At 46.2% G+C, this 23,635-nt stretch overlaps 10 protein-coding genes across 10 annotated transcripts; 4 read left to right on the forward strand and 6 right to left on the reverse strand.

Annotated features, from left to right (window-relative positions):
* Positions 1-203: 203 nt before the first annotated feature.
* FSST1_008654 (Zn(II)2Cys6 transcription factor) lies at positions 204-2,874 on the forward strand (the record flags this gene model as incomplete). Its single annotated transcript, XM_083225554.1, has 9 exons — positions 204-301; positions 421-543; positions 617-735; positions 783-974; positions 1,022-1,566; positions 1,614-1,887; positions 1,939-2,114; positions 2,164-2,347; positions 2,405-2,874. The coding sequence occupies 9 exons, from the start codon at positions 204-206 to the stop codon at positions 2,872-2,874; spliced, it is 2,181 nt and encodes a 726-aa protein (XP_083084615.1).
* Positions 2,875-3,847: 973 nt separating this feature from the next.
* Positions 3,848-4,687, forward strand: FSST1_008655 (uncharacterized protein; the record flags this gene model as incomplete). The annotated part of the gene is made up of 2 exons (XM_083225555.1): positions 3,848-3,961; positions 4,229-4,687. The coding sequence occupies 2 exons, from the start codon at positions 3,848-3,850 to the stop codon at positions 4,685-4,687; spliced, it is 573 nt and encodes a 190-aa protein (XP_083084616.1).
* A 1,140-nt stretch (positions 4,688-5,827) lies between these two features.
* Positions 5,828-8,248, forward strand: FSST1_008656 (P-loop containing nucleoside triphosphate hydrolase protein; the record flags this gene model as incomplete). The annotated part of the gene is made up of 1 exon (XM_083225558.1): positions 5,828-8,248. The coding sequence occupies one exon, from the start codon at positions 5,828-5,830 to the stop codon at positions 8,246-8,248; it is 2,421 nt and encodes an 806-aa protein (XP_083084617.1).
* A 107-nt stretch (positions 8,249-8,355) lies between these two features.
* FSST1_008657 (major facilitator superfamily domain-containing protein) lies at positions 8,356-10,442 on the reverse strand (the record flags this gene model as incomplete). Its single annotated transcript, XM_083225559.1, has 4 exons — positions 8,356-9,272; positions 9,527-9,559; positions 9,607-9,663; positions 9,719-10,442. The coding sequence occupies 4 exons, from the start codon at positions 10,440-10,442 to the stop codon at positions 8,356-8,358; spliced, it is 1,731 nt and encodes a 576-aa protein (XP_083084618.1).
* Positions 10,443-11,004: 562 nt separating this feature from the next.
* On the reverse strand, positions 11,005-12,570 carry FSST1_008658 (6-phosphogluconate dehydrogenase; the record flags this gene model as incomplete). Its single annotated transcript, XM_083225560.1, has 3 exons — positions 11,005-12,353; positions 12,407-12,494; positions 12,547-12,570. The coding sequence occupies 3 exons, from the start codon at positions 12,568-12,570 to the stop codon at positions 11,005-11,007; spliced, it is 1,461 nt and encodes a 486-aa protein (XP_083084619.1).
* Positions 12,571-13,080: 510 nt separating this feature from the next.
* On the reverse strand, positions 13,081-15,209 carry FSST1_008659 (GMC family oxidoreductase; the record flags this gene model as incomplete). The annotated part of the gene is made up of 3 exons (XM_083225561.1): positions 13,081-14,148; positions 14,201-15,104; positions 15,151-15,209. 3 exons carry the CDS (start codon positions 15,207-15,209, stop codon positions 13,081-13,083), a joined length of 2,031 nt encoding a protein of 676 aa, XP_083084620.1.
* Positions 15,210-16,871: 1,662 nt separating this feature from the next.
* On the forward strand, positions 16,872-17,372 carry FSST1_008660 (uncharacterized protein; the record flags this gene model as incomplete). Its single annotated transcript, XM_083225562.1, has 2 exons — positions 16,872-17,176; positions 17,228-17,372. 2 exons carry the CDS (start codon positions 16,872-16,874, stop codon positions 17,370-17,372), a joined length of 450 nt encoding a protein of 149 aa, XP_083084621.1.
* A 375-nt stretch (positions 17,373-17,747) lies between these two features.
* FSST1_008661 (uncharacterized protein) lies at positions 17,748-18,771 on the reverse strand (the record flags this gene model as incomplete). The annotated part of the gene is made up of 5 exons (XM_083225563.1): positions 17,748-17,938; positions 17,991-18,307; positions 18,357-18,463; positions 18,519-18,677; positions 18,730-18,771. The coding sequence occupies 5 exons, from the start codon at positions 18,769-18,771 to the stop codon at positions 17,748-17,750; spliced, it is 816 nt and encodes a 271-aa protein (XP_083084622.1).
* Positions 18,772-19,287: 516 nt separating this feature from the next.
* FSST1_008662 (transcription factor domain-containing protein) lies at positions 19,288-21,049 on the reverse strand (the record flags this gene model as incomplete). The annotated part of the gene is made up of 5 exons (XM_083225564.1): positions 19,288-19,866; positions 19,926-20,180; positions 20,231-20,514; positions 20,563-20,961; positions 21,019-21,049. The coding sequence occupies 5 exons, from the start codon at positions 21,047-21,049 to the stop codon at positions 19,288-19,290; spliced, it is 1,548 nt and encodes a 515-aa protein (XP_083084623.1).
* Positions 21,050-21,480: 431 nt separating this feature from the next.
* On the reverse strand, positions 21,481-23,392 carry FSST1_008663 (Zn(II)2Cys6 transcription factor domain-containing protein; the record flags this gene model as incomplete). Its single annotated transcript, XM_083225565.1, has 5 exons — positions 21,481-22,512; positions 22,566-22,785; positions 22,834-22,888; positions 22,936-23,186; positions 23,262-23,392. The coding sequence occupies 5 exons, from the start codon at positions 23,390-23,392 to the stop codon at positions 21,481-21,483; spliced, it is 1,689 nt and encodes a 562-aa protein (XP_083084624.1).
* Between the last annotated feature and the right edge of the window lie 243 nt (positions 23,393-23,635).

Raw genomic sequence — 23,635 nt, forward strand, 5'->3', positions numbered from 1 at the left:
GTCCTCGTTGTTTGTCCCTGCGTCCCGGTCAAGGCATCCTCGTGACCTCTATAACTTGCGGCTACGCTAACTGTACATTTATCAGTGAGGTTACGCTAACCAGAACCTAAAAACCATCCCCGCAAACGTCTTTTCCCTCTCGATTGTGGTCTGCATCAATCCAATTGCCTTTTCACTCATCATCTCACTTTCAAAAAAAAAAGATGGCTCCTTCGTCATCGCACGCACGCAAGTCATCGGGCACGACCGAATCTGTTGGAAGAGGCGCGGGAGGTCGAGTTTCCAAGAGATCCGATAACGCGTGAGTCCAACATGAACCCTGTCCTTGTTCCTTGTCTCTCACCTTGACTTACCTACTCACCGAACCGCAATCTCAATTGAGACCATCAACAGAGCAAAGACTGACGAAAGGACAATTAGATGTTCAAGATGTCGAAAGCAAAAAATAAAATGTTCAGGTTCTCATCCTTGCGACGCCTGCAAAAAGAGAAAACTTTCCTGCGAATTTGATCAACGCGACCAAAAGATCCTCGTCACCCGTGGGTACGTCTTCATCATTACCGCCACCTCAATTGGCATTTCACAACAAGACCGTAATTATACTGATACCTGCCAGCTTCATCCTGGACTTACAACAACGCGCTACAACAAGTCAGTCAAATAATGGCCCTGCAGAATATGTCACGCCAGGTTCACTGGATACAAACATCAACGTTGGCGGTCCGTCTGATCAAGGTGAGTTTGAAGGCTTCTGATCTGGATCACTATTGACATCGGAATAGCAGAGGCACCGCCTGGTATGTCTTCACCCGGAGGCAACATCTCCGTGTCTGTTCCCCCAGATGATAGTCGACTCGATAGTGGGAGCAGTACAAATAGCGGCAGCAGAGGGCTCGATCCCATTGCTTCCGCTCTTGTGAATCCATTATCTGCAGGACAGTCCAAGTTTATGGCCTCTGCGCAAGGTCGGGAATGTGAGTACACGGATCCCCGCATCGCAAGAATTGTACTGACATCGCAGTCTACCTTGGAACATCATCCAACTGGTCCTTTACACGTCGCGTCCTCAGCCTCACCCACGAATACATCCACCAAAGTCCAATCGCTGCGGACAATCTCTTGTTCGACGGTTTGGCATATGATCTCGGGTGGAATGGGTCTCGTATCGCTCCTGTGCCCGAACCTCCCGTCATGCCGAGCCTCGACCATGCGCTGTTCCTGGTCAACACTGTCAAGTTCCATTGCGGTCAATTGTTCCACCTTTTCGACGAAGAAACATTCATGGGGTACTTGCACGAGTTTTACAACGACCCGACTGGCCACATACAAGCCGCAGACCTCCGCTACGTCCACCTCCTCCTCATCCTGGCTTTTGGCAAAGCCTTTGCAGAGAACAATAACTATCAGTCTAAAAGGCCGCCGGGTGCCGATTACTTTGTAACTGCACTTCGGATCTTACCCAGTATTCACATCCTCGTCTACGAACCACTCATATCAACCGAGATTCTTTGCTGTATAGCTCTTTACTTTGAGTCCCTCGACTATCGTCATTCATCCCATGGATTTGTACGTTTTCTCGATCTCCCATATAATGACGGCGCTGACATGTCTAGATTGGACAAGCGATGAGAGTCGCGTTGGGTCAAGGCATGCACACAGACATGCCCGTAGATCAACTGGGTGAACGTATCGTCGAGCGAAGCCGGAGGATATGGTGGACTGTTTATGTGCTAGACCGCGAGATGACATCCCTTATGGGCTTGCCTCAGTCCGTCCACGACGATGATATTCATCCTGCACTACCACACTTTGATGGTTCAACGCAACGGGCGGCAGCTTTACATATGCAGATCCGGCTATGTCGAAGTATTGCATCCGTCGGTAGAGGTATGGTGACTTCCTAATGATAGTAGCAGATTCCACTGACGAATATTACAGGAGTATATGGAGTCAACGGTCGGCTGAACAAGAAGTTTCTACTCAGCACTAAAAAGGTTCTCGAAAATATCGCTGGTCTCGCAGATGAACTACAACAACAATTTCCTCTCGGCATCGACAAAGCTATTAACGGAGTTTCAAGAGTAGCAGGTTATCTCCATACGCTCTACCATCAGGTAAGCAATTCACTTCGGAGGCCGCCTGACTGATTACTGACACCCCCAGTGCATCGTCCTCGCGACAAGACCTTTGCTACTATGCTTTCTCAAGATTCGGTTTGAAACGCCGGACGCTATAACAGAAGCGCTCAACTCGTCCCAGACTGTCTGGAACTTGATCAAGATGTGTATCGACTCTTCATACCAGATGATCAACATTCTTGGCTGTTTGCAAAGTCAAGGTCTGCTTGGTAAAATCACTAGAGATTGATCTCGTCTTGGACAAATAACTAACCATTTTATCACAGAAGCGTTTCTACCTTTTGATCTGGAGTGTTTGTTCGTGTCAAGCTTCAACCTTCTCATTGCACCGGTTCTTGATCCAAGGTTTTCTGAACATGACGCGACGTTCAGACATAAGACGTCGGTCATCTTCAGTGAGATGGTAAACAAGGGGAATCTTATCGCCGTGTTTCGTCGATCGGAGCTGCAGCAACTCGACGATATGCTTAGCAGTCTATCACGCGACCACGACAACACCACGCCGATACCCATTGATGGACAGATTATTGGAGGTGCGATGGCCGATGAAGCTGTTGTGGCTCTGCTGGAATCTAATGATGAGAACGAGACTATGGCGTCGTTGGTCCCACCTATGGATGATTTGGGCATGGATGCATGGTTCACAACTGCGCAAATGATCGATATGGCGAATTCCATCGCCAATAGCGATACTGAATGGGTTTCGCATACGATGATGGAGCACGATATTTGGTAGAGGTGGAACAGGAACGCAGTATGGGTTATGTATGAACGGGATGGAAAAGTTTGTTTATTTGCAAAGTCTACCGATATATATGTCGGCGCCATGCTCCATTCGCATCTTTCTTGGAGTTTTATCGAATCGGAATTGGTCCAGACATTCCCGATGGCTATTTTCATGTTCCAGCAGAATTCCGGCGATTGGTCTATATGCCATATCTCTGTAAAGGGCCATATCTATAATTCCTCCTATACTACATGATGATACGAACCATGGCTCAGTATTCTGGGTCCAGAAATACGGAGGGTTGGGTACAAGTGAGGTAGAGAAAGGGCGCTGAACGGGCGGCGCAAGTCCATCCACTGCCAAATACCTGAGTGACTTCTGATGGGCCGATTTTGTATCGTTGAACCAAATCTGCGTTCCATCTCGTGCAGGCGTTAGGATCCTATCGAGCACTAGGCAAGATTCCGGGGGGGCGCTTGTTCCAAAGAGTGTACTTCTGCCTTTATTCGTAATGAACTACCACGACAGTTTTAGTCACATATGCCACAAAGAAAGCGATTGATATCTTACGACGAGGTAGGCCAAGACTTGAATTCCTGCTGTCAGGGCATATCCTCGACATATCTCGGTCACGAATTCTTCATTGTCTAGTGGCATATAGATGAAGAAGCCGAGTGGTGGATAAGCAGACTCCATATCTGCATAAAAGCCAATATTATCACTCTCATGAGCATGAATTGTCGTAACAGAGCTTCCGTAAGTGACTGTCGTGTATTCGGTTGTACCACTGGCATTGCAATTGAAGAATGTCATCCGAAGTCTCTCGGGAAAGTTATTGACTTGATAGAACGTCGTGATATCGGTGATATCGTCTGGATGTTCAGAGTTCGACCAGCCATGAAAAACTTCACCAGCATCGGGCTTAGTTTCCCGACATTGGGGAGTAGAATTACCGGCTGATGGTATCCTCTATCCTACTGGGATGGCCAGTGCAGAGCAGGAAAACAAGTTCTACGGATCTGGGGTATCTTCCGATCTTGTGCCCCAATCTCAACGCCGCACTGAGATCATCAAGGGAGACGCAAAGGCTAAACCTGTAAGTACATTGAGTAACATAGGCTAATTGACGCAGGTTGCCAAACGCGACAAGCAGATCGCTCCGGGGTTGACATCCCTCCCAACACGACCAACATCCCTCAGACAGGGAGTGCAGATTGATGACGAGCTTGACGAAATCTTCTCAGAGACGGCATTATACAACCAAAAAGCTGAATCTTCAACATCGAGCCTCGGAAGAAAAGTTGGAAGGTTTTAAGGACAGATTCACTGCCTTCAATACCGCTATTGAACAATGTCATAACAGCATTACGTCTCTTCGCATCTAGGACAAGGACAAGAAGAGTATCACCGTCGCACCGTTCAGGCTGTTCGCGATCAGCTAACTGTCATAAGAAAGTCGCTGGACAGCAAAGTCCAAGACCTACGCTTCAAGCATGGCGAAGATCTTCAGGCTGTACAAAAGCCGACTCAAGATGCTATTGACAAGCTGGTTAAGGAAGTTGATCGCTTACGCGATACCAATGACGCCAAGGAGAAGGCAATGAAGACTTTCTTTGAAAAGATCACTAACCGGATCGATGGGTTTGAGAAGAAGTTGACCGACCAAGCGACTTGGTACAAAAGTAACTTCACCACCTTGGCCTCTGGTTTTCGAGATCAGATCAAAGACACTGTCGGACTTGACTCCTCCAAGTCCGGAGACAAGCGCAAGAACAAGGACCAAGATGCGGATAAAGATGATGGAAAGAAAGCCCGTGCTTGAGTCTACGTCAGCGCGACATCGGGCAAGGACATCTTGGGGAGACAAAAGAAAGTGGACTTGTACCTGAGAGAACATGACATAGACAGCTACTGGACAACAGTTGCAAACATCACGGTCAAGTGATTTCTATGGCTTTACAGTCGAAATTGGATTCTAAAGTAGTGCATACAGTCCATCCCATTCTGATAAATTGTGAGTAAGTCTGTTTCCAACATACGGTACATTATGGCATTGCTAACCCTGAGAATAAAATAACAATTACCTGCCACAGGGGATGGTTGTTGAAAGAGACGTGGTGACTCAAGCAGGTCAGCTCACCTAAGATAGTGTTGCACTTAATGCACGTCAAGTATACCGTATCAGTCTTGGGTCAGTCATGCTGACGATTGTTCCCCACAGGCCACAACTGTCAAATCTCAGCAATCATCCAATGTCACATCAGAGACAATCCAGGCCTGGTCGATAAGTGGGTAATAGAATAGATGGCCTCTTACGTCTTGGAATACAGAAATAAAGAGCCTAAGAAGCCTGATCTAAATAACATAAGTTAATCTACTAATTTCGTCTCTTATGCCCCCAGGTCTTGTCGACTCCACTGGAGCTTCTATAAATTTGGAGATTTTAGCGGGTGTATCGTCTTCCGAGCTATTGCCAAGCAATATGGGGGAATGTCACGACAATGAGTGTTGTCTTGAATGTGTATGACTTAATCCGCATTCACTAATTAGTTTCCAAGATGAGAATGACTGACAAGTGTTAGACATAAATAAGAAATATGGAACATCCCATGGTTACTTGTTGGTTTTTCCCCGCTCTCGTTCTTGGTCCTCGGAGATCGGATGGTCTTAGCGTCGTACTCTTTACGACTGGACCAATTACGAGATCGAAACTTGATACCCGAAAGAGTTTAATGGTAGTGGCGATGGGGGCTTGACATTTGAGTCACAACTTCACCGATTGGCTGCGTCGAATAACTGAGCCACTATGATCCTGAGAATGGGAACATGTTATTGTGCTTCCAAGACAATAGGGCTGACCATGTCAAGTATTTAACCAACTGGCATGGTCACCAAATTCTGCTGTTGAATATATCATACCGTTTATTTAACTCTTACACCCTTCGCCTGCCGGCTCTCCAACATGCCGCCGACAATTCTCCAGGCATCAAACGCCCTCCACTACGCCACAGCCATCTCTGCTGTAGGCTTTTATCTTTTCCACACTGTCGCCAATGTTGGACGAACAAAACCAGCAAAGGCTTCTTCAGCACGACTCTTTGATCGACTAGCAATTGGTTTACTATTTCTAGGCTATGTTGCTGAGGGTGTAGTCACAATTCTGGAACGAAATGTGCGGAGCAAAGAAGCACAGACTGTCCATCTCGTTCTGCTCATCACCATTTGGTTGCTCATCTGGATCCAACACGATGCACTCCGACTTTTGATCCTGGGCACATCGCTCAGTACACTTACCTTTGAGGTCCCACTGCTAGTATTTTCTTCTCTCGGCAATCTCAACACTGATCTTTCCGTGGCACGACTTGCCAGCCAAGCAGTCCGAACTCTCCCTCTTTTGTCCCTTTCAGTGTACTACCCCACCTATCGCGGAAACAACTACACCGAACTGTTTGACAACGAGGAGTCAGAGCCTTTTCTTCATACAAGTGGTACAACCGAGTACACAAGCTACGGAACTCAGCCACCTAGAGACACAGACTATGACAGCGACACCTTCACTCAGGGCAGCGAAGAAGACGACGATGTTATCGACATCAAGCGTGAGCGCGCAAAGCGACTAAACGAAAAAGGTGGCTGGTGGGGATATCTCGCCGATTTTTCCATCTTCGTTCCTTTCTTGGTTCCCAAGAAGGATTGCAAGGTTCAACTTTCTATCTTGCTCTGTCTTATTTGTATTGTTGCTACTCGAGCTTTCAACGTCTTGGTGCCCCGTCAACTCGGTATCGTGGCAGATCAATTACTGGCCAAGGAGAACCCATTCCAAGCGCTCTTTGTTTGGCTTGGACTGAGCATGATGTCTCACGATATTCTTATCGGCTTCATTGTAGATCTGACCAAGATTCCTATCAAGCAGTTCTCTTACCGATCACTTACCAACGCTGCTTTCAACCACGTCCTATCTCTTCCCATGGAGTTTCACTCTGAACGTGACTCTGCGGAGGTCATGAAAGCCATCGAGCAAGGCGAGGCTTTGACAAACGTCCTGGATACACTCCTCATCGAACTTCTTCCCACATTTGTTGACTTGATGATTGCTTTCATCTTCTTGTACTGGAAGTTTAACAGCTACGTCGCTCTTGCAATGGCTGCTGCGGCCACCACCTTTATCACCTTTGAAGTATATGCTACTAGCTGGAACTTGAACAACCGAAGAGAGTCATCCAAGTCCAAGCGAGAAGAGGTGCGCGTCATGCATCAAGCTGTTCAGGGCTGGCAGACTGTGACTTACTTCAACATGTTTGGCTTTGAGAGGCGTCGTTTCGGAGGCGCAGTTGATAAGCAATTGAACGCTGCCAAAGCCTGGGAGAGACGGGACGCGTGCATCCAAGCTTTGCTGAACGCTATCGTACCCTGTACATTTTTCATTTTGGCCAGTCTTGTCATTTATGACGTCTTCCAGGGAGGTTCCTCGCCCGGTGACTTTGTCTTTTTCATTCAGTACTGGGAGTACTTGATTTGGCCTCTCAAGTTCCTGTCTCATCAATATCGCTATCTCATGTCCGATTTGGTCGACGCCGAGCGTCTTCTCTACCTGTTGCAGACAAAGCCAAGCATCACTGATAAAGAAGGAGCCAAGGAGCTCGAGAAGGTTCAGGGTCGTGTTGAATTCAAGAATGTTTCTTTCTCCTACGATCCTCGCAAGGCAACCATCCAAGATCTTTCCCTATCAGTCGAGCAGGGACAGACTGTGGCACTTGTTGGAGAGACAGGCGCTGGCAAGTCATCTATCATGAAACTTCTTCTCCGCTTCTACGATATCAACCAAGGTTCTATTACCATTGATGGCCACGACATTCGTGATATCACCCTCAGCTCATTGAGGGACGCCCTTGGAGTTGTTCCCCAGGATCCCCTGCTATTCAACGCATCAGTCCTCGAGAACATGCGCTATGCTCGACCTTCAGCTACAGACGAAGAGATTTACGATGCTTGCAGAGCAGCTGCTATCCACGACAAGATTCTGAGCTTCGTTGACGGATACAGCACTGAGGTTGGAGAGCAAGGCGTCAAGCTATCAGGAGGCGAGATCCAGAGATTGGCAATCGCTCGAGTGTTTTTGAAGAACCCTCCTATCCTTATCCTGGACGAGGCAACTAGTGCCATCGATACAAACACCGAGTCCAGCATCCAGGGTGCTCTTGATGAGTTGAAACGCGAGAGATCGACGTTCATCATTGCGCATCGACTGTCGACAATTGTCAGTGCGGACAAGATTCTCGTCATTCATGATGGAAAGGTTGTTGAATCAGGAACACACGCTGAATTGATCTCAATTGAAGGAAGATACAAGCAATTGTGGAACAAACAGATTGCAAACAAATAGACAACGGCTTTTAGAGGTTCCACATGGCTAGCATAGAGTTCAAGGCGTTCTGCATTCTTAGACTTTTCTAATTACATTATTAATTCCATCTATTGATTCGTATCACCTTAGTCGTACACCGATGCCTTTGACCACTTTGATCTTGCCCTGATTCTCTTTCCATAAGTATAAAAGATAAAGGGAACCGGTATCAACAACGCCGCAAAGCCACCGGTAATGCTTGACCCAGGACCAACGCCCAAATTATGATACAAAGGCCCTACAACCAACGGAAATGCAGCTGCGAACATCGATCGCAGGAATGTGTTGGCCGCAATAGCAGAGGCGGCGTACATGGTGAATGTATCGACAAGATAGTTGAGAGCTGCTTGGAAGATAGTAAAGAATCCTGTTCCTAGCAAGACTAGACCGATGCAAGGAACAATCCAATGGATGTTGGTGTTTCCGCCTGTCCAGGCGATTATGAATTGACCACCGCTGAATATGACTGATCCGATCATCATAGGTGGAAGGCGCTTCTCAGGTACAGCTCTGTTTCCGGCTGCATGATAAGCTTTGTTGTAAAGCAACTGGTTGTAGACGTTGGCTGAGCATCCGATTATTGCTCCGAGAAGAATGCAGATGAAAGGAAGGGAAGACACAAGCGTGCCCCATCCTCTGATCTCCCTGAAGATTATGGGAATGGCGCCTAGTTGCATGTAGAGAATACCGTAGCAGAAGCTGGCGTACAGAGCAACGAGAAAACAGATGGGCGTGCATATGAGTTGGATAGGCCTTACAAGAAACTTTCGAGAAAGCTCTGCTATGCTGACATCCCACTCTTCGAACTTGGCGTGGAGTGCCCAGTTCCCAGTTTCATGTCGTAGTCTTCGAGCCTTGTAGATCAGGAGCTTGGGTGGATAAGACTCGTCTACAAAGATGACTCCCAATGTCAAGAAGACGATCTGTATAATCCCAGTTAGATATTCAGTCCACCGCCAGCCCAAGCTTGGGTCTTGAACGAGAGCAGCTGACACAATGGGGCCTGTGGAAAATGGAATTAGCTTCTTTCTGATACCAACCGTTGGAGGGCCTGAGTTAAAGAACCACAACCGAAAAAAGGTTTATATGTCAAGAAGAAGAGATGGAGTTTATTCCTTATCATCTTGATGATGCGGGCCTTCGTTTTTGGAGTGTTTGGTCTGGTGGTCTTCGCGAGAGGATGTGTGTGTGCAGCCACGTGATACCCTTCACGCTCGACATCTTCTTCGGCGTCTGAAAACTAATGAAATAACTAACCTAGAACAGGGCCGCCAACTACAGCCATAGCATCTGTGAAAATGAGTAACTAATCTTATTAGACTTTTGATAGAACTTACATCCAGCCATGGCGATACCTCGCTCGGTTGGAGCATATAGATCTCCCAAAACACCACCTAGATAAAAATTAGTATGATGCAAATGCTTCTTCATATGGTAGATGCAACCAACCAGTATTTGTCACTGGCGCGGAGCAAAAAAAAGCGCAGAAGAAACGAGTTATCATTAGAGTCTGGAAATCCTTTGCAACTGCGGAGGCAAAGCTAAAGCACAACGCAATGAACATGGGAATCAATACAGCCTGCCTTCTTCCGTAGACCTCTGACAAAGGAGCCCAGAGAAGAGGTCCAATGCCAAAGCCGACGAGGAAAAGAGTCGTTCCAAGTGTTGCTGTTTGAGAACCAACACCGAAGTGTTCTGCAACTTGACGTGTTCCTGATGAGTAGGACGACGAAGCCCAAGTTGCGCTCATCGTTATGAATCCGTAGAGCATGGTAGTGATGACCTTCTTCTTCATGGGCCAATTTATCGGGCGATAGGGATCATCAAGCCCGTCAAAATCGACGATTTGGTCCTCTGTTGTCTTGATATGAGCTAGAGGATGAGTGAATTGTGGGACTGGCCTGGATCGGATTCGAGATAAAGCTGATTCTCTTCGTGAAATAGTTCTCGTCATGGACATGCCATTGGCAGGCGCCCTGATGCTCTCCCATCCATTGTCGCCGAGAGAATAGGCGTCCGAGTTGGCTCGATTGTTGCGATTTGTTGGAGGATGAGATGGTCGTGATTGTGAAGATATTGAAGATTCTTCATCACTAGTGTTTGTTGATGAGGAAGTAGAGTGACGTGGTTGGCCTGCCCCAGAGGGACTATGCGAATCTTTAGATTTCTCCATTATCAGATGATGGAGAATCCACTTGGTTGGAGAGAAACCACCAAAAATAAAATCGTATGAGGGCCTTGCAGTGTTTTTATTCAATTTGGATTTCTTGGCTGTGCCGGTACCGTCATCGGCGACTGGCTCATACAAACAAAGTTCAGACTGAAGGGCGGTGGCAAGCGAAACTCGGTCAACCAGGGCCTTTGGCCGTTTTATTTGACGTCATTATCGGTTAGTTTGGGCATTTTTTCTTCCTGACGATTCGTATTTATGGAGACTGATTGATGATCTGTGCTTGTTTTGTCTTGGTTCCATTTCCACGCGTCGCGAAGCCGTCGCTCAAGACGGCCAACACGGGAATAAGATGTGAATAACCTCATCGGCAGAGAGATGCCGATTACGGCCCGGTAAGTGATAAATCAGGGGTAATTTGATGAGTTAGTCATGAACTCGAACAACAACTTTAACTCCGAGTAATACTATCCTAGTCTATTCAATCTAGTCATCTCACTTTCGCGACTTCATTACAGCCGAAACTTGTCGCTGCCCTTACTCAGTCTTCAACCCAAAGTGGTTCTCACTTGAAGGCCTCGCCCTTGTCCTCCTTCTTGAGATCAAACTTGTGTTTCCCAAAATAGTCTAACTCCGACTCTGTTAATTGTGTTGGTAGTTGGACTGATGTTGAGTACTTGTAGTATTCCAAGCTTTGACTCATAGCCGCAACAACCATGTCTGCTTCCACTGCTGCAATGACAGATCGTTTGACAGAAGGCAAAAGACCCGCCAGCTGATTTGAGAGTTCAGGGTTTGAGAGCAAGTTCTGTTTTGTCGAGGATTGACCGTAGACCTTTCTCAGCAGATTTATAACACCCCTTGCTTGGATGATAGAACCGGAGCTCCAGACGCGTAGTAGCTCGGGGTAATCGATATGCCACTCTCGTTGTTGATCCATCTCTCGGATAACTTGGAGTCCTTGTACGAAACACAGCAAGAGACAAAAGTAGGTAGCTTTGCGTAGATCTTCAATAAAGTCATCTTTGGAGCTGACCTCGATGGGCTTCTGCTCTATCGGACATCCCGAAGATTTTGCTTCGGCAACTCGCTTTCTGAGTTCCGCTGACGTGCACCTGAAGAGGTGTGCACTAACAATGTTCGATGCAGGGACGTGGAGTCTGAGCGCTTCCTCGCACGACCAAGCACCCGTCCCTTCCGTGTTGTGGACGTCCTGGGTAGCCTTGCCTTGAGCGTGTCCCGAGACATGTTCTTCTCGTGAACCTCGAGTTCTGTTGATGTCGACGGTTATGTAGATGAGAAATGTGTTTTGAAGCTCATCGGACTTGTTCCACTTTGCAAAGACGTCTGTGGCTTCATCACAGCTGAGTTTTATACCTTCTGTGAGAATGTACCAGACCTCGGAAATAACTGACATCATTGCTTGTTCGATGCCGTTGTGAATCATCTTCGCATAATGACCAGAGCTTCCTGGTCCAATAGGGCCGGTACGTGGGTTTCCGTCGCCATTACTGGCCGCAACAGATCTCAGCAACGGCATGATGATTTCCAATGCTTTCGGGTCTCCTCCTGGTGACATGGATGGCCCAGTTCGTGCACTTTGATGACCACCCGAGACGCCGCAGCCAACATAGTAGATGTCGTCTACTGCGAGTTCTGCCTGTCGTCGTTCTGTATTGACATAATACTCATTGGAGCAGTCCAAAATAATATCCCCTTTGTCCAGGTGTGGTCGAAGTTCTTTGACACACTGGTCGCCAGTATTACCGTGGGGGACACTGAAGACGATGACTCTAGGGTGATTGTCGGACTTGACCTCCCTACATAATTGGGCATAGCTCTCTTGGCGATGAATCCGACTTTCTTCGTCCACGCCTTTCACAATACTTTCTGTGGCTCTCGTATTATTCTCGCCTACCACAGATACGTTTAGTGGGACGAAACTAAACTGTATGCTTGTTACGTACTAATATCAAAGTGGTAAACGTGGCAGCCTTTCTCTGCAAAAAGGAGAGACATCATGGATCCCATACTGCCTGTTCCAACCATTCCAATCTAGCAAAATATTTATTAGTCGTCCACTGTATCAGAAGGATGTTTTGCTGACCTTTCCTATGGTATTTTCCGACATGATGATCGCAGATGTTAACAAAAAATAGCAGTTGAACGCTGGCAGTACTGAAGAATGACGATTGGGTATATAGAAGTAGACGGCAAAAATGATGATTCAACAGAAAATGAATCATCCAGTCCAAAGTTCAGTATTTTCTATGTGCGAGGAGTAATATTTGCCACTGTTCCAAAGATTTCTGAGTCTTTGCGTGTTGAATCTGATATCAGATTGACGTCACTGTGAACAACCCCCGGTCTGTTTGATTCAGTCAAACCAAGGTGGTTAGTTTATTTGGAATTCCACAGAACTCGATAGAATAAGTGGAAGCGTTCAGGCTATTGCACTACAGTATAAATTATAATATACTCTAACCTGATTCGTTTGGCGTAACGACAAATGATAAACATACTATCACTGGTACCGCTTAACATGAATTGTAGTTATTTTGAACTTAGGCTTGATCTGATTATTATATCTAATAATTATCGTAGAATATTATATAATGTTCAATCACGAATAGAACTAAATTTAGGATGACTTGGCTGCTTTGATAATCACATCACTGGCCTTCTCAGCAACCATATAGAGAGGCAACGCGATGTAAAAACCAGGAATCTTGGGAAAGACACTTGCATCAACAACCCGAAGACCCTCAGTACCACGAACCTTGAATTGAGAGTCAAGAACAGCCATGGGGTCAGTATCTGGCCCAATGGGGCACGTGCAAGAGGCATGGTGACCCCATGCCTCATCCATAATGAATTGCTTTGCGTCTTCCTTCTTTGTCACGTTTCGACCAGGCCAAACTTCATCAAAGTCTCCATCAAGAGGAATGAGGCTGTCGAATGCTTTTCGGGCAAACTGAAATCCCTCATATGTTGCTTGTAGGTCCTTGTCGCCTTCTCCGTTTTTGTTAAGTCCTGTGCCATAGTAGTTGAAGTTGATTGCCGGCATATCTCTCGGGTCCTTCGATTTCAATGTGACAGTTCCAGCATTGTTGCGGCTGTGAGCCTTGAGAATAATCCATGCCCAGTGTCGAGCATCTGCAAGTGAGTCAACGGCGTAGCCGGGGAAGTAACCTTTGAACTTAGCAGGTGCGCCAGAGACCAGAAGATCTGGTTCATTCTCAGCAACTGAGGACTTGATAACAGCTGCAACTGCGATTCCGTTGGTGGCGTATACACCCTTGTCAATAGGTCCCAGGCCACTCTTCCATTCTTCCAGGCAAGGATCAGGATCCGTCTCCATGAAAGTACACTTGGATGTGATGGCAAAATCCTTTGCCGTCTTGCCAATCACTGTTGCTTCGTAGCGATCTTGAAGATTGGTTCCGACACCCGGAAGGTCAACTAAAACAGGAATATCGAAAGACTCGAGCTCCTTCTTAGGTCCGATACCACTAAGCTTGAGCAGTTGAGGAGTGTTGAAGCTACCAGCAGAGATAATCACTTCGCGTTTGGCGTTTACGCTACCGGAGTCACTTGGCTTTGTGGATGTAGAGCGAGGATCGGCGGTGTATAGACTGGAGCCCTCAAGAAAGTCGACGCCAACGGCACGAGGCTTGGAACCACTCTTGTCGAAGCGAATCTTGGACACCTGGACGAAAGTAAGTAATAGTTCAGTGTGAAATCAGTATCGTGTGACTGACCAAAGTATCGAGCTTAATATCAAGATGGTACTTGCGAGAACCGTCCTTGTTCACAGCATTGGCCGTATCAAGAATCAAATCGCGAGGTCCGCCTCGAACTGAGTTAGTCATGGAGAGCGGAACCTGGTAAAGACCAGTCTTGCTTGTCTGACCCGGAGCGTTGATATCGCGAAGCAAGATCTGGCCAAGTCCACCAAGTGTATGGACAAGAAATCCCACAAGACTTTTGCCTGTAGCCGAGGCAGCTGAGATAATCAGAGAGAGAAACTTCAAATCTTCCAAAACCAATGTGAGTGAGGTCAAAGATGTACCAAGCCAGCCCTTGAAGCCATGACCGACAATGCTACTGGGCAGGTACATATTTTTCTCGAGTTTCTTGAAGTACGACTTCATGTTGGTCGGATTCCATGAGTTATCGCCCGTGAGAGTAGCAATGTGACTCCAGTCACTATCATGAGCACCAATCGTAATGAGAGCATTGTGTCGCGTACATCCACCTAGAGTTCCAGCGCGAGGATACAAGACGCCCAGTGGCTTAGCATCCTTAGGTGGGTCGAGTCCAACATAGAAGCTACCGTCGGGCTTCTCGTAGGTCATTTTCGAATCCTGCTTCTGCTGTTCAATGTCGGGATAGTGGTTGACAAAATAGTTCCATCGCGTCTTCTCGAATTCGGTCGACAGTAGGTTCAAAGCGGGGACTTTCTCGACGAGGTCATCACCAGAGTCACCACCAGCATCAATCAAGAGGACCTTGTAGCCGGCGATAGCAAGGTTGGCTGCAACAGGGCCTCCTCCTGCACCTGAACCAACAACCACATAGTCGTATTCGATAGAACTTGTGTCGCGTTTGCCGATGAAGGGACTGCTAGATTGTTCATTACCAATGAAACCCGGTGGAATTAAGCTATTGACATTAATAAGACGTATGGGGGAGATAATTGGTTACTCACGAGCCTAGGATCGGATCAGATAAAACTGACACGACCGAAAAAAAGATGGAGAGACGCATCTTGATGATAATGACACGGCATATAAGGCTGAAAAGAAGGAATGACAGCCAAGAGAAAAAGGATCAAGAACGCCTTTAATAAATCAATAGACGTCTTATGACCTCTAGCTCAGGGGCTAAGACTAAAAAAGGCGAAAACCTTGAATCGCCAACAAGCAAATTATAGTGTCGCAAAACGGTGTTGCAGTTGTAACAAAGGTGGAGATGATAGGCATCTAATCTTGTTACAATAGAACACTAATACGACGCTACGCTAATTTCTATGTCGCCTTTATTAATGGACTACATATAAGAGGAACGGATATTTCGCTATGATGTTGAATGTTGCTGAATAGTGATACAAGCTCACATGACTGACCAGACGCGTTCTAGGACGCGTTCGAGAGACACAAATTTGAATCGCAGTTGTGGCGCTTACTAACGGGGCTGTATGTGTACCTCACGGAAGTTCAAACAGGCTAAATAATACTAGGTTCTTAGTGCATGTTAGGTAGAACCAGGGTTATGGATGAAAGCGACTGATCGGCATTATCGTTTCCCCAGATAATCTTGGGAAGCTAAACCTTCTCCTATCCCTGAAACAGACTAAATAAAAATAAAAACGCTTGTAACTAACCAGTTGGAAAGTTAGCAAGATGGTTCTGCATACAGAGATACGAATATGTTTCCAGAATTCTGTCATAAAAAATAGGACAAAAGTTTCCGATTCGCTGGTATGGTGCAAAATACGCCTTGAGGTGAATCCTTGATCCTCACGGTCCAAATATGACCTGACATGACAATGCATTCATTCTCAGGCCGTCGAGACTAGACGATATGATATGGAGTGTGCTTAAATCGTTTAAATCGTTTCAAAGGAAGTATTGTTCGGCAGACGTAGGGCGAACACGTGTCCAAACATCAAAACAGTTTGCAACTTGACAATTGAACTTGCTCCATCTCACAACATAAAGTAACATGCTTTTTGCCTGTACCAGTATCTTCGAATACGCCTTGCGGACACGAAACGTCCGATTGCTGACATGCCACCAAATGGGCCACGTAAGACTATTGAAGTCGGTAAGATCGCTAAGCCTTTTTTGGCTGCGCCGCATCCTTCGATGGAGAAGTGTTCTCAATACCATGACTGACTGTCGTATAGTTGAATATGGGACCGAGAATATTCGGAAACTGGTTTTCGTATATTAGAGTTGGACCTAACGTATCGAATAGTAAAGTACATAGTAACATATAGAAAACAGCAGCGTTGTGCATTTAAACTTTTAAATGGGTGATTTATGTGCTTTTGACTGCTGAATACGTGTTATAAATCACCGACTTAGGGAGCAGGATATAAATCCTAGGTGCCGGCGATTGCCTAATATTGCAAGTCTTACAATAGTGAGCCAAATCCATTGGCATTGGCCAAAATGAAAAGCCACGTTGTTGAACTGGGGTATTGAGAGACAGGCAGGTTATTTACGAGAAATCAACGCCATTGGCTGAATTCATCATAACACAGCTTCTTCTTGACGTAGTGGAGGATTGTGACCTCATGCCATGTTGGTAAAACAGTCGAATACATAAAGAGCAACAAGTTCCCGCTACCTTCGTTCCAGACATCAACACATTCACACCAACACTACAAACACAAAGCTCTATCTCTTTCAAACAATAAACGATATGCGCGCCTCACTCTGCACTGCTCTCACCCTCGCCGCTGGCGCCATGGCCGCCGAGGAAAAGGTCACCGTTTCCAAGCTCTCTATTCATAGCATCGGAAGCCCCGTCGGTACCAAGATCGAGAGTGTCTCTTTCGTTCTCAACGGAGATGATGCCGTCAACGTCAAGTGCTCTGCCAAGAATGTTGCTTTCCCGGTCCCCGACGATATCCTGCCCTGTGGCGACACCGACTATGCCTTCACCCTTTGGGAGGGCGAGAAGGGTGCCAAGTTCCGTGTTATGGTTTATCACGATGTTGGCGACAGGTTTTTAGTCTCCCTGATATCTTCTTGAAGTGTTCTGCTAACAAGTCTCAGTCATGCCGACCTTCGAGGTGGCGCTGATATTCGCACCAAGTGCGACAACAGCCAGGGCAGCGGCCCCGCTGACGAGATCTGCACTCAGGTCAAGCCTGTGAGCTTCAAGATCGACGGCCCTGTTGGTATCTCCCCTGATATGTAGAATGCTACATGCAATGTCGGGTCGGGTGTCCAGCTTCTGATAGCGCAATAGCGGGATAGAGTTTCACTTGCGATGGAACTGATTCCTGGCATAAAAGGGACGCAAGACAGAGGATCTATATCCGGTAAAGAATTACTCGAATAGCGGTCAAGTTTCCGAATGGAGAAACCATAAAACCTTCATTTCTACCATAAGCTCATATATGACAAACACTCATTTGATACCAAATGCATAAGGGCAGTGATTTGAAAGTAAACGCAATGAAATAACCTTACCAGTACCTAAAATACATAATTCCGGCCACACTTCTACAGTACAACTTCATGTACCCTCGAAGTATTGTAAACTGACAACCCCCTTCCATAACAGAATCCATTATAGCCACTGCTTATTTCCAAAGTGGGACACAAAGCTCCCACCACTACCGGACTCGATACTAGCCTTGTCCATAACAGAGAGCACATGCTTGGCAGACTCTTCAGGACTGATTGGTCCAGTGAAATGTGGTGCGTAGACTTGGAATGCCGATACCATCGCGGCGAAACCCTTCAACTCCTCTTCTGTGACTATGAGGGGGTTAGCAATGCTGTACGAAAGGAAAAAACACAAGAGACACACCATTTGACATGTCTTTGGTGGCAACGAGTCCTGGTGAAATTGCCATAAACAAGATCCCCTCCTTCCTGTACTGAGCGTCGAACTTGGCAATTGCAATGTTCAGGGCACCTTTACTCATCGAATAAGGTGCACCATCGATAATCGAAAATTGAGAGATGAGGTCGGGGTCTGCCATACCACTCGAGATTCCAATGATCTTCTTAGCTTGACCCTTGCGGATCAGTGGAAGGGCCAAGTTGAACAGATGAACATTTCCAACTGTGTTGATCATGTAAGACTCGATCAAGTCTTCCTCCAGTTTCTCTGGCTCCAAACCCCTTGTTTGTTAGCTCTAGGGATCTTGAGGGAGCTGATGTCGTGACTTACAATACTCCAATTGGATTGTGGCCAGACCATTCAGACTGCAAAGCAGCATTTGCGATGACGTAGTCGAGACTGCCACTCGTAATCTTGGCCGTCTCATCAATCAGGTTCTGGTCAGGCTTGTTAGATTGGTATTTCAGAATTGAGTTGGAGACTGGAAATTACCTTGACAGATTCATAATTCTGAATCTCTCCGCGGATTGTATGAATGTTAGATCTACCAGGTAGTTCTCGTTCAATCGTCTCGTCAGTAGCTTGTTTGTTGCGAACAAATCCAATAACGGTATTGTTTGGATCAGCTGACAGCTGACGGACGAATTCGAACTTTGTTCTTATTAGTAGAGGGAGTGTAAATGTCTTTAAGTAAATCACTTACTCCGAGTCCTCGGGAAGTTCCAGTGATTAGGTAGGAAGGCATCTTGAGAAGTTGATGGAGAATATGTATAGATATCGGAGATGTTTGTGTAGTGAAGTGAATGTATAGAGTCTGTTGAGTAGAGAAAGTTCTTGTTGAATTGTTTCTCAAATAAAAGCATTTCCATCTTCTTATATGTTATTCTGGGTATTGGGTCAAGATATTGCTTGGTAATTTCGATGCTTCTTGTTTATGGTGCCCCACAAAAGGCCATGAGTGATAGTGGGGTATCTCGCAAAAAGTTGCCAGAGCTGCTTATGCTTACTCTTCCACCCTTGTATGCGGCTAATTCCACCTGCCTAGCTGCAACTCAATCGTGCAGGCTACGACATCAATCTCGAGGTCATTATTAATTGCTCACCATACGTTTCTACAGTATATAAGAGGGAAATTAGAAATACAGGGTGGTGTGTCCCTACATAGCCGAGTTGCCTTGGCCCTGGACTTGGAAGGGTCAAGAATATTTGCGCCATGAAAGACAAATTTGGAAACAATTGCACGCAGAGACGGTTTCATTTACTATAGAAATGCTGGAATAGACTTCTGAGTAGAGCTTAAAATAATCCCAAGCTTGCGAACATAATCCAAATCATCATTTAACAAGTCCTGCTGCACCCACATAATCTCCATCAATCTCTTGATTGCCGTCAGGCTTCTGTATCGCCCATCCTTGGTCGTCCTTCGAATTAAATCAAGCAGAATAATCCTTCTTATATCTTCACGTGCCTCACAGGCAAATATAAACAACGGAAATGTCCATTGGCAAACTGGTAGATGAGCAAGTAATGCAAAGGCTTGATTAACCCAGTCATTGAAGTTCTTGTCCAGATCGAGTATTCCACCCGATGCACGCCTGAGGTATATCAAAGTTGATAACCGATACAACTCAACCGCCATGTTGAATGTGGGTTGGTCATCATTCGTGTCAAGACTGGCCGTATCGTGAGCGAAAATATGCTGTAGCTTGTAATCGAGTGTCTGGAGTCGATTCCTGTATTCTACTGTCTCGTGTCGTGGATCAGACGTCACTGTCACAGAGCTAAACACTTCTGTGAGAAGATACAGTATCTCGTGCGGAAAGCCTGTTAGATTCGCTGGCTATAATGGAGAAACATCAGTCAATGATTCATAGTTTCACAACACAAGTGGATGAATACCTGTCCGTTTGAACAAATAGCTGGGTGAAATGTGTCAAAACTGACATCAGTCGAACTATCAACATCAAGGACAAAGTTTGGTTGCCAATGACGCAGGCTAAATTTAGCCATGGTGTTAAAATAATGGACCCATCCTACGAGTGATGTCAAATCTCTATCCGTTTTGATCTCGTCAAGTCCAGCTGTTTTCACAATTTTGGTGGCGCCACAGGCATACCATAGCCAGTTGCTCGACGTTGTCGAATTCTGCTGTATCTAATGGAAGTGTCAATAACATCAAGGCAAAGTATAACAAACATTCGTACCTCCAGAGAGCTTAATATTATACCAGCTCCAATATGACAAGCCGAGTCGCTTACGCCAATGAAACCTTGTGTCGACTCAGCCAAAGCTCGTAGTGCAGCGACCTTGGATCGTGTCATTGCATTGAAAGCGTTATCACGATGGAACGATGCTAGGGCCAAAGAGGACTTAAGTACTGCTGTAGACGAGGGTGTCTTGTCAGAAAGAGCCATGCGAATCAGGATTCCGGGGACTCTGTGCGCATCTTTCCCAAAGGTGCTTATAGAATACGAGGCCCTCTCTACAACTAATTAAGTTAGAATCACTTTAGAGTATAGACGGCGAAGAATCTCACAATATTGAAACAAGCTCTTGTTGGTCGGACTCAACTCTGCAAGAGCCCCTGTTGAAGGGGAGTTTAGTAGAAGGAAAGGTACTGCCTGTCTCGCAACGACTGTATCCCCGACAGGCTTCAATGATGTATCGGCTACTGCTTCAACGGCCACGCTATGTATTTGAGCTGGCGTTAAGATCATATCATGTAGCTTGATATCTCTCGAAGAAGCATTCACCAGCCGATGGTTCACATTTATGCCTTTAAATCGGGTTTGTTTAGAATGTGGTCCGACGATAGCACGTCGCTTGTCATTGTGACGGGGCCACGACAGACGCAAACCATAGCCTTCACAATCTCGACCCGCTTTTATGCATCGATTGCATTTCGGGAATGTTTGATCGCAGCGAACTTTACGAGCTAACGTTGTCAGCAGAGTCAATCGACAGTGTTCCGGGGGAGTTGGGAGCTGCATACCTCGACACGTTCCACATCCTAAAGACGGCATTTTGGAAGATCCGATGACGACTGTGGGTTTGAAACGTCCTCGCAAAAAGTTGACGTCTAGTTAGGAGGGGAAGCAATGTACCCAGATTAACCATGTCGAGAATCGTAAGCACTAATCCTCTACCATCCCAGTGACAAGCAACTTTCAGCGAGGTTAGATTACCAATCACGACTCCATGCGCTATACTGTTTCTGGACTAGCTGTTACTAAATGGAGAAACTTTCAAAAGAAACCACAGGGTAACCACCCAAGTTCATCACATGGAACTTATACCTAGGCGCACCATGAGGAATGAGAAGCGAATAAGTCAGGTATCGTTAAAAGACCATTGACTGGCTGAGATAAGCTAAATCGACTTGTAAAATTAGAGGAATAAAAATATAACTAGGTGAAATTTAGGGACCAGGCTTGAACTAGTGTCTTATAACTTCCTAATAAACCACCGGATCTACAGAAATAGCTTCATCCCAGAGGTCCTTGATGAACTCGCTTCTATCACTTGCACTGGGCCACACCACTTCAGCTAGGACAACTCTTGCTTCTAACCAAGTCGAAATAGCCATTTCCTTGGCTTGCCTCCTAACAGCCGCTTGGAAGAACAGGAAACTGGGATGCGGCGTTTTATCCTTCTCCCCATTCGGGTATGTATGACAACCGACTAACCCGAGTAGCAACAACCAAAGGAGAAACCCAGGGTTATTTGACCCCCGACCTGCTTCGATATAAGAAGCCATATCGTGGTGAAACAAGGTAATGGTGTACTTGTGCATGCGTTTGTCTACTGGTTCCAGTGCACCAAGGATAACCTGCCCATACAAAATAGCCGAAGTAACAAGTGCACACCACGGACTCTCGAAAGGAGTTCCGTCTCGCTCAAGACTATGAGATCCTCCTTTCTTGACGGAGATGGTTTCGACATGGGCGAGTACACACTCTCCTAACAATCTGGAAGCGGGGCCTCGTCTCCAAAAAATGTCAAATATTTTATCAGGAGAACCAGTGCAAATACTCGTCTGTCGTGAGTCATAGATTACCGTTGGAGATGTGAATTGCCGGAGGGATTGAATTACAGCATGCCCGTCAGCATACTTGAACGTCGCCCCTACGGGTAGAGGGGTTAAAAAGAAAGGCAATAAACGAAGGGCTTGGAGTTTCAAGGCCCATGACTGCAATGCCTCGCCTTTATGCCATAGATATGACATTTCGACTAGTTCCTTAGCTGAAAAGTCTTTGATACTAGCATCATCAACTCCTCCAAGACGACAAACGCCCCCGAGCAGGCTTTTGAGGCCACAGATATAAGTATATGCCATAATGAAATAGCGATTCGCTAGTTCTTGGTCGGGTGTCTTGGAGCTTGTGATATCTAACTTCTCTTTCTTGTCTCTGGCTGCTGCATTTTCGATGATCGCCAAGATGCCACTCGCATGAGCTTCAGCCCCTAGAATCTCACCTGTACAGACCTTGGACATATGAGTTTGAACTATGAATAAGGGCGAATATGAATGGGTCCTACCTCTGTAAAGGCTAATGTCGCCATTTGCCTGATAATGGTTGTATCACGTTGGTGGCTGCTGGATGCGATCCATTTGTTGATGAATCGCATTACTTCAACCTTGTGGTATAGAAATGTCGATTCGAAAGATGCCAAGCTGCCATTCTGGAAACAGAAATGCATCCCAGCTAATAGAATTGTACTTCGCAATGCACAGGGATCGTCTGTTAGACGCATCAAGCTGCATGAGTTAGTAACCACAGACATATAACAGAAACAGACAACACACCAATTTGTGGCAGGCGTCTTGGGACTGTTTTTAGGTCCTTGTTCACACCCGAATACTTGTCAACGTCAGTACCGGCATAGAAATTGGAGATGGTGTCCTTACGATATTGGAAAAGTTCATGAGATTTCAAGGGCATCTCGCAGGCCAGTTTGTTGTATTCTCTATCATGGTTCATGAACCGTAGTTGTGTTGGTATCGGTGTACGTTTCACAGATAGTTGTTGTGATGGTTGTTCGATTTGCCAGGGCGTCTGTTCCCATGGATGGACCTCCTTTTGTTGGGCCCTACGCTCTCGCAACGGGATCCTGATTCCTTCGTAGGAACACACCCGCCCCAGGTTGATACAGTTGTTACTATACAATGTATTCCAAGACTTAGTAACGGCTTCCCATTTTGGGAAAGAAGGGGTTTATAAGGGTAGTTAATACCATTCTGGTCTCTGTTCATCACATCGTTTTCGACGGGTTCGGCAACTGGAACATCCTGTCTTACTGCGGGTATGGAACTGCCGTACGCGTACCTTAGTCAGCGTGTTGCATGGTTTTTCTTGTTCAGCCATGTTATCGGCACGCTGTATCTAGACCATTAAGGTGGGTTCAAGAGTGGAAAGGATTGAGGTGAGGAGGGGAGAGATGCAATATGAAAAGACCAGCTAGACTACGGTAGGACTCTCAGCTTATCCTGCTGACTCAGTGTCCAATGGTAAACCAATCATGTGCAGTCTTCTTATCTTATCCCCCAGAGATAAGATAAGTTCCGCCTCATCTTGGTACCAAGTCACAAGTGAGAGTATCTGTATTGA

Source organism: Fusarium sambucinum, chromosome II, assembly GCF_050947815.1.
Source record: "Fusarium sambucinum isolate potato_lamoka chromosome II, whole genome shotgun sequence".
NCBI lineage: Eukaryota > Fungi > Ascomycota > Sordariomycetes > Hypocreales > Nectriaceae > Fusarium > Fusarium sambucinum.